The sequence below is a fragment of the Phycodurus eques genome, chromosome 12, assembly GCF_024500275.1.
Source record: "Phycodurus eques isolate BA_2022a chromosome 12, UOR_Pequ_1.1, whole genome shotgun sequence".
In the NCBI taxonomy this organism is placed as follows: Eukaryota; Metazoa; Chordata; class Actinopteri; order Syngnathiformes; family Syngnathidae; genus Phycodurus; species Phycodurus eques.
In genome coordinates this window covers 6,440,279-6,450,397 of record NC_084536.1, presented here as the reverse complement: position 1 = coordinate 6,450,397, position 10,119 = coordinate 6,440,279, and the positions used below count along the sequence as shown (strand labels likewise).

General features: G+C 39.9%; 1 protein-coding gene across 2 annotated transcripts in view; it reads left to right on the top strand.

Moving 5' to 3' along the window:
* Window positions 1-1,252: 1,252 nt before the first annotated feature.
* The window catches only part of satb2 (SATB homeobox 2), a 52,022-nt gene continuing 43,155 nt past the window's right edge, over window positions 1,253-10,119 (top strand). For both annotated transcript variants that reach the window (XM_061692625.1, XM_061692624.1), the window contains exons 1-2: window positions 1,253-1,390; window positions 9,281-9,496. In XM_061692625.1, the coding sequence (XP_061548609.1) occupies window positions 9,325-9,496 (172 nt within the window). In that variant the 5' untranslated portion in view covers window positions 1,253-1,390; window positions 9,281-9,324. The remainder of the gene's footprint in view (window positions 1,391-9,280; window positions 9,497-10,119) is intronic.

Genomic DNA, 10,119 nt, shown 5'->3' with positions numbered 1-10,119 from the left:
CGAGAGTGGAAAATTTAATTATGGAAATGACTAGAAGAGTGGGTATAAAAAACTTTGAAAGGGTGGGAAACAAGTTTAGAACAGTGGGGGGAACAATAGTAAGTGTCAATGAGTGATTGAGGGGGGGGGGGAATACGTATGAACAGTGAGAAGAAAACTAAAAAAGAATGGAAAGGTCATTAGAGCAGCCTAAACAACTCGAGAGGGGGGGGGGGGGGGACAGTGCAGGGAAAATGCGAAACAACAGAAAGGGAGAAGGGATTGTAGAAACGTGGAGAAGAACCTTGAATGTTGGGCGAAAAATGGAAGAAGAGTTGATAAATTAATAGAAATCAATTCGTCAAATCAATGGCTTAAATGAGGGCAATAAATGGTCATACGTCATATAATTTATGTGTGGCGATGTTCAAAATGTTTGAAAAATAATGCGAGCAGAGTGAGAAGAAAAACTAGGAAAACGTCATTACAAGAAAAAAAAAAAGTGGAGACAAGACTCACTCGTGGAGCCAAATCAATAGAACGGTGGAAACGGCTTTAGAAAAGGTTGGCGGGGAGTGGGGAAGAAGAGTTCAGAAGTGGGGGAAAGTAATTAACAGTGGGAACAAAAAGCAAAAGTGCACAGGGAAGGAAGTTTAAGGAGGGAAAAGGTTTAGAGGTGTGAGAAGGGGGGGGGGGGACGATTTGGGAGTATGAATGTGAAAAAAAAAGAATTTTAAGAGTGAGAATAATAAAAAAATATATATATTAAAAAAATAAATAATTAGTGGAACAGTGGAAACGTCAAGTTAGGAGTACTTGAGGGGAATATATGATAAATAATGTCAATTATGTGTGTGCAAAATGCTTTTTTTTTTTTTGGGGGGGGGGGGGGGGACATAGAAAATAAAAATAATAATAATGAGATCCGGCCCACTCAACGCTTTCATTAGAAGCGACGCCCCCTCCGTATTTCCTTCCCTCCTTCCTTCCTCGGTGTTCTTTGTGTCTCTCCTCCTCCCTCCCTCCTTCCGTCATTCACTCAGTGAGTGAGTGGCGCGCATGCGGGGCACTCATTGAAAGTGACTTTGAATACCAAAGCGCATCCATAGCGACTCCGCGGTCCGCGCAGAGCTCCGGTGCGCTCCGGGGAAACACAACGAGAACAAAACACACCGGGGCAGAAAGACGAAGGACAGACGCGCATCCTTTAGCTGCGCTCGCAACTTTTTTTTTTTTTTTTTTTTTTTTTTGAGGGGTGGGGGGAGGGTGGGGATCCCCGGTCCCCAGAGTGTGTGATCCGCCCGGGCGCCGCGACCTGAGCGAGCGAGCCCCGCAGCCCTGGATTCACTACTGCTGATCAATGGACAGAACCTGCTCGGCGGCCAGCAGCGCTACACGCACGCCGTGAACCGTGAGTAGGATGGGCGGACTGCCGCGAGCACCTGCGCCGCTCCCGCAAACCCCTCCTCCCACCTCCGGGAATAACAACAACAACAACAACAATAATAATAAGAATAAAGTCAACCAACGGGCCGGTATACAGCACCACACTCATGCAAAAAAAAAAAAAAAAAAAAAATCAGCTCCCAAAATATCCAATATACGAAATTATCACTGTCATTATTTGATGCGCGAGTGAAAGCGTTACCAGAAAAAAGAATGTGTTGAAAACCAACCAACAGTAAAACTGCGGTGACATTGTCTCGAAATGTGATATTTCACCTCCAGTGTGCTTTATTACTTTGTTTATACAATCCAGTTCGTTTTCAACTCAATTGCCATGTTGAGCATATCGCGGTGAACTTAAGAACGTACACTCATTTTTAAGCGTGCTTTTGTGTGTGTGTGTGTATGTGTATTTGTTTTTGCAAATGCGCTGCAACATCCATTCAAAAATATTCTTTTTTTTTTTTTTTTTTTTTTAAATGGAAAAAAATAATTAAGATTCTAATTCATGTCAAGTGATGGTTAGAATGAACATGAAAAGCGATGCCAGTGAAAGAACTCCGTCAACGGCCTCATGCATGTGCGAATTCACCCTTCGAATTGCATTACAATTCTAACAAACCGTGCCAGCAAAAAAAAAAAAAAAAAAGAAAAAAAAAGACAAACAATGGCGCATTATGTTGTCGGTTCACGAAAGAAACGTCGAAGCGATTCATTTTCAAACGCGCGCGAGCAGCAAAAGCGTCTAAAATCTACGGGACGTAAAACGAACACTTTTGTTTCTTTTTAAGTCAACATGAATTCTCGCTCCTGTTCTTCACAATTCTCCTGATATATATCGATAACGTTTTTTTTTTAAAGCCGTAAATCAAGCCTCTGTCACATCAGCACACGCATTTGCCATAATAAGAACAATATAAATGTAATATATAGTAACATATGACACAAATTGGTGATATAAATAATGGACAATTATGTCTGCCAAGCACCAATAAAACTATCCAAAAGAAATCCTTTAAATTAACTATGAAAATGATGACAAAAATAACTTCTGTGTTAATTCATAAACGATAATAAATAAATAAAAATTAACGGATTAACCTCCCACTTATGAACATTAAGTACATTCTTCCGTTGTACTTTTCCACGTTGGGCCACTTCATTAAGCACACGGGCTCCAATCTAATGACATGGCGCAGAACGTTCGGCCATCACACAAATAAGAACACTCACTTTTGATTGACACCGCCACCGACATATTCTTTATCGTTGTCTTTCCTCGTGCATGCAGTTCGCATAATCACACGGAAAGCTGTCGCTCTTGTTTTGGTTCCTTCATTGAGCGGCGTTCGAGAATCCGAACATGAGAAGTAACTCTCGGTGTGATGCAATCATTGTCCACCACTGCCAAACAGCAAGGGCAAGAATGAACATATTGCTAAATGAATACTTCAAAACTGAGCGTTATTGTCTTTGCAAAGGCACACAACTCATTAGCGTAATAAGTTGCAATTTGCAGGACGTAACACCCATACTTACCATTCTCTTTATAATATGTGTGACTGCAGCATATTGTACAGGATGTGTGCCACTGGAGATGTGTGTGGTCCTCGGGAAGTGTTAGCATTTGGTGTGTGTGTGTGTGTTTGTGTGCGTGTGCGAGTGAGTGGGTGGGAGACACGGCAAAAAGGCCTCTCTTTTTTATTCCATATGATCAAATATGATGTTTACATGCACGTGTCAGTATGTGTGTGAGAGTGTGTACGTGTGTGTGTGCGTGGGTGTGTGTGTGTGTGCGTGCGTATGCGCGTGCCCTCTGAGACAGGGTTGGTCAAACCACCACCAGGGAGCCACATGCAGCCCATCAGATGCGGCCCGTAAGAGCAGTTCGCCAGAAAATTCTAAACACAAATAACACCGATCACCGGGAATTGCAATTAAACATTTAACCCACAAATGTTTTTAATAGATGATCTAATTATATTTTAATGAACACTCTAGGGCCGCAACTAATTTATTTACTTGTTTTACTAATCTATTCATCTGATGACTCTTTTTTCAATTAATCGATGAATCGGATAAAAAAAAAAAAAAAAAAAAAAAAACATTTTCAAATTTCTACCCCTTCATTCAAAAACAGGACATTATATCAAATTGACAGTGCAGAAAATACACCAACATACATTGTTTATGATTCAGTTTGGCCTGTAACATCTGTCGGATAATCGTCAAAAATGTTGATCATTGTTTTCCAAAGTAAAAGCAGATGTTTGCAAATATCTCATTTCATTAAAAACATAAATAATCAGTCTGTTTCATGGAGAACTAAAGAAATCTGAGAATATTTACCGTTGAGAGGCTAAAATTGCGAGGGTTTGGAAAATGTATACGATCTAACCGATTAAGCGATTATCCAAATAGTTGTCCGTCAATGTGATATTTGAACAGTTGTCGATTTATCGGTTAATTGTTGGACCTCCCCAACTTTCATCAATTTGGCATGTCTCTCTAAGGAACTGGATTGGAACCAAATAGGAAAAAGGATGCCCACCCCTTATGTAAGAACGACAAAACAAACACACACCAAGTCATTAATGTCAGCTTTTGCGTGTGAAATTCAAACTTTTTCTTTGTTTTGCTTGTTTTCGTCTTCCTCCTTCTTGCATGTCAAGCAACCTCGCTGAGGCGCCAATCCCATTTCGTGTACATATTGACATCTCGTGAATATCGCCCTCTTCGTGTCCCGTCCTGTCTCATTTTATCAGCAGAGACAAGCCCCATAATCCGATAAAAGTGCATCTCGCTCAGCGATGAGGGTTTCCCTTATCTCTGCTATCGGTGCTAATAATAATCGATAAGCTTCAATTGCTGCTGACGTAGAAAGAGATGAGGCAGCTCTGTACGTGCACTGTTTAATATCTTCTTCGCCAGATTTTTGTCCTTTTGCATAACTTTTAAACCCTTTGCTTCGTTCTGTCAAACCACAAAGTTTAGACTGGCTTTGATTAATATGTGTGTGTGTGTTGTTACGTCTCGTCATTCTCCAGGCGTGTCTACAATCTGGGCTCCTTGCCTATGTGTTATGTCTACAACATGGGGTGGGCAACCTTTGGCGCGTGGGCCATATGCACAGCGAGAGCATTTGATCTAGCCCACCGCTCAATTCTAAGAAAACAAATTCAAGCTGCAAGTGGTGACGAAGAGGTTGTTAGGTGCACCGGATGAAGTAGTCATTGGCAAAGTGGATCACGGTTCACCTATTGGGGATCCAGTGCATTGCAGACTTTTTTTTTTTCATATGATATAGCACGCATAATTTGAACTATTGTAGGATATTTAGTGTATGTTGAAAATTTTGTGTGTTAAAATGAACACTTCCTAGCCTAAAACTTCAAAACTGTAAAAACCCCAAAAAGCAAAAGAAAAAAATGATTAAAACTGATATTACAAGGAATAAAATGTACATCGTGTACAGTACTACTGTACATTACTGTCAGTTCAAGAGTTTAAAAGGTGTTTCAGAGTGTAGAAAGTATTCATAAGACAATGGTGGAAAAGAATAGGAGTGTGGGCAAGAACGAATAGTCTGGGGAGGTTCATACAGCTTTAAAATGAAGATATATATTCAGCACATTTTCTGGTCGATACTTTGCCGATTTCAGTTATTGTGGAGGTAAAATCGGGAAGTCCTGAGAGGAGTCATCGTTGTGTTTTACTCTGCACACAACCCATGCAGAAAATTCCAAATTCTCACAATTTGACACGCGCCTGTTTCGTATACAAAGTTCCCATTTTGGTTGAAACTTACGACTCACTTACCAAATGTCAGTTTTAAGCAGGATGAACACACCAGCACAAGTTGTTGAGCGTTTGAGTGTAAGAAATTCCACAAAATACTGATTTATTTGGCCGATGAATTATAACCCTTACCAATGGAAAAAAAGCTTAGCACCAAATGCTGGCGCCATAATAAAACCTCAGAGGAATTGTTACGAAAAGCTTTTAACCCCAAAATGCTCATTTTATCAATAGTAAACATTTGTTCGATCGTTATGGAATTTGCTATCCATTTAGCATCGACGCAACATTGTGTCAGTTAGATCTTACTGTGAAGGACATTTTTAGGCTTAAAAAAAAAAACCTGGGCGATTATTTCCCTTCAAGCAATAAACTGGAAAAGGTGTACTGAACTTGTGCTTATCAAAAAAAAAACATTACATGTTTCATAGCAGATACGTAACAGCGCCGCTTATCGCTCTTTTATTAACAGCTTTAACGATCACATGCCCTATTTGGCGACCAATTCGGGGGTGGGGGGGGGTGGGGGGGGCGATAACGCTGGGAAAAGGCTGCTTGATTTCCTCGTTGATGGTACATGCCATTATTCACTTATCAAGTCATAAAAAGACGGTACAAAAGGAGTTGCTCAACACAGCACATAAAGTACAGATTACCGTTTTTATCAGTTGCTGGCTGTTTGGGTAATATCACGCAGATAAATTAACATTAATAGTTCCACGGAATCAGGTCGTGTCGTAACATCTCGACACGCGCGGATGTCCTGAGTGACTCAACAGTTTTACAGGAATAATGTTAATGGCGCGTCAACATACTTCTAATTTTGACAATAGGCAACCATTGTTGTCATGGTAAGCATGTGGTTAAAGATGTGGTTAAAAATCCTGTTTTTCACTTTTAGACAGATCGGTGCAACATTAGAACAAGGGCGTCAAACGTGTTTTCATCATCATCTGTTACCTATGTTGTCCCTTACCTAATATGTTCTGTGTGGGAATATAATAATTGCCCCATCATATTACATAACTGCATTTGGTGGACGGGGAGTGCCGAATCTGGCCCGCGGGCCTTGAGTTTGACACCTCAGTCACAATTTTACCGAATAACTGACGAGTAGGAACTTCGGCTTCGGGCGACTGTGAGTCAAAATGTATGACTTCCGAAGTTTTCCGGAATGCAGTTAATGAAATCCGAAGCTCATTATTTGGGGTAGGGGCTGTGCTGCGGCCATCTTGCTTGTTTGTGAATGGCACTTGTTGTCATAACATCACTTAAGCTCGTGCGCCAGCAAACAAACAAGCGCTGGTCGCTCGGTGATGTAATTGCTGGGAGATTAGAGACCACGATGCTAGACGACGACGATGGTGATGGTGGTGATGATGATGTTGTGCACAGGTTAGATGGCGAGATGGCGGCAACAACTAGCTCGCTCTCGACATGCATCCTCAAGATTCTGCGACAGGTCAGGGTTCGTTATAGACAACATAGATACAATCTCCGAGTTATTACTTTTTTGTTCTGTTCATTAATTGAAGTCTGTGACAACCCTGGCTGGGGGAATCAATTCTGTTTCTTGATGACATCATAACCTATAATTAAGAAGTTTGGCAATAGTTGCAGTCTCATTTTATGGTGCAAATCCACAGTTTGAGCTATTTTTGTATGTCACTTGTAGAATGTCAACAAAGTGAAAGGTAGTATTCTTATTTTCAGTGTTCATTTGGTTCTGTTAAAATTTTATTAATGGGTTGAAAGGATCTCGAATGAACTCAAAAGTATTAAAAACGACCTCATTCCTCACGTTATGTTATTTTTGGCTTGAATAACTCCATCTCTCCCATCTTGAGGACAGCAAATAAGCAGCGTAATATATTTACAATTTCTGTGTAAGTTTTGCCCCAAAATGTCAAAAAATAGCCACAAATACAAATGCTATTAAAGCATGTGCAGTATATTAATTAGCTGAGCTTTTACACTGAATTGTAAATGCATCCGCAATAACCACGTTGTGAGTAATACAGAACAGTATGATTAAAAAACAAAAACATGTTTGTTTAGTTTTAATACAGTAGTTACTTGATTGTACTGACTTTGGTCGTTCTTGTGAACAATGTGGTTAGGTTGCTAGCGAGCTCGCCAATCTTCCGGACGTAAAAATCAATGAAATAATTTGCACATTTACATTAACAACATGTTAATATTAACTTTAGATATATTAGATTTTGTTTCATCAGATTAAAATAGCATTCACAGCTAGCCTGAATGCCAAAGCTCACTGTGGGGATTGATGATGTTAGCTGTTAGCTTAGGGCAGTTAGCCCACCTTGCAAACAACGAAACACCAGTTCAATAACTTGTAGTAAAAGATGTGAAGATCAATGGATGGATGCTATTAAATACACTGATTATAATTATTGATGAGCAAAGCGATATTTTTTTTCGGATACATTTACAATTCCGTGTACAAGCTCAGCTAATTAACACAGGCATAAAGTTTGTGTTGGAGGCTATTTCGACAGTTTTGGACAAAGCGTACACATCATTTAAAAATTGGTATAAACATTTTTATATTTGTGTTAAATCAGACAAAATCTCTTTTTATTGGATAAGAAATACATTATTTTTTATGAATATTACCATACATAAAATATACTTATAAATTGATGTTTTTTTTAATTAAACAAATTGGCTGATTAAAATTGGCTGAGGCAATTGTCCATGCAGGGTTTAGACAGCTGGTGCATGAAAAAGTGCAGATGGACAAAAAGTGTGAGTGGAGCACTTTCTAATCAAATGTTCATGAGAGTCAGTTCAAACAATAAGCATGCATTCTCATTTGTGCTGACAAATCGATGGAAAAAGTCTGTCATCACAGACCCCCGCTGTGTTGTCACCCTCTCAAATCTCCATTTTCACCCCGTAATTGACAAATACTATCCCCCTCTCTCTCTCTCGTTCTTTCGCTGCTCATGGCTTCTTATCTCACTTGCCTCTTCTCCTCAGCCACACATGCCAGCAGATATTGTCCAGGGCCCACCAGTGTAAATAAAAGACGTCCATTTGGCCCTAAGCAACCTGCGCCTGGCCCATGGCGCAGCATCTAATGCATTAGCCTGTATTAGACATGCAACCGCACACGCACACACACTCAACTGTTTATTTCTACTGCTGTTCTGTTAAGTCTCTGCCTCATTTCTTACGTTTCTATGACTATATACATAAAACCAAAGAGTGTAAAAATATTGAATCTTAGCACTACCCTAATGGTGTTTTAATTAACATCCATCTGAAATGGAAACACATTTGCGGTCCGACAAAAAAAAATAAAAATAAAAAAAGGTGTTGCTCAAACTCTTACTTGTAAGAATATTGTAGCCAATCAGATAATAACCAGATAATGACGCAAAATTTGACGATAAGAACCCTGAAAAAATAGTGACAAACAAGTTAAGATAACCCATGACTCTTGACAGGGTTTTTGAATTTTTCAGTGACCGATACAATTGCTCAGAAAATATACAATTTGAAAAAAGTCAAATTTTCAACTGGACATGACTGTGATAATTGATATATTGGAAGAAAACTGAAAATAAAGTTCCGTAATTAGGACACAAATCCCTCAACGTTTACATGTTTTCAACGCTCATTGATATACGTACACAGTGAAAATTTGTCAGACAGCCATAAAACACTATCTGCGGCATGTTTATCAATATCTGGGAATATGTTTGGGAATCGCAGCATAGCTCACAATACGATGTTGTGATATTACCCCAACGATACAAATCACATCTCTTTACGGCGATTGCGCAACAATAGACATATCGGAAGAAAACCATCAGAATCAGAATCATCTTCAGAATCAGAATCTACGATACATCACAACATCGATACAACTGAAGAAAACATTTCATCAATACAAGCGTAAAAATCCATAAAGTACTTGACATCAGACAGCCATAATAGCGATATATGTTGCTTTGTATCGATACTGTATGATAACAGAAAATGATACATTGCAATATGACATATTATGCTACTTTCTGTTTGTCCCTAGCCTCTTTCTCTCTGGCTGGAGCTCCACTGGGGGTCTGGAAGAGGATGGAGAGAGGAGGGGAGAGTCCCGTCACACAGGACAGTCCCGAGCGGAGAGGGGGCAGCCCGGATCTCGGTAGCCTGCCGCCGCCAGGGAAGAAGGGCCGCATGGAGCTCAATGGCAGCCCCACGGGGCCCCGCCTACGGCAAAATGGGGCGCCACTCAGACCCCTTGGAGGTAAGTGACGTGGTGGGGAAAGGGAATGTCCTGATTATTTTTAGGGTGCCTGAAGACAGACTTTCATTTCTGTTCCATTCGTTGGCTGTTGATCTGATACAATTTCTTGCTAGTTATGCCATCCCACCTACACACAAAAGTCACATCAGGATTAATCTGTCAAAACCTTCGTACAGTGGAAACTGGAAATTAGATGGGCATGCCAAGGTCTTACAATTTGGAATTCTGAGAACATGCCACCTATGAGATGTCAGTTCAGAGAACATTCAGGGATTAACGTTTGCTTTTCCTTTTTTCTCTCAGCTACACACCCCATTAAAGTTGAATGCCAGCAAGGTCATAAAACTAAAAATATGGATGTAATTTGGGGAGAAAATACGTCTCTAAATTGGCACTAACGTCTGTCTTGCGAAACTTCACAAGAGCTCAGTTTAACAGGGTTTAGATTTGTCTTTGTTTTATTTTCAAAATCACACAATATTTAAGGATTTACCTTTCCAAACTATTGTACAGTGGAACCTCAAGTCAAATACCTCTAAAATCATAAAATTCTGACTCCCGACATTTTTCAGAATGTTCTGCCTCTCTTAAATTGTGCTAAAACCTCAGAATTTAAACTACCA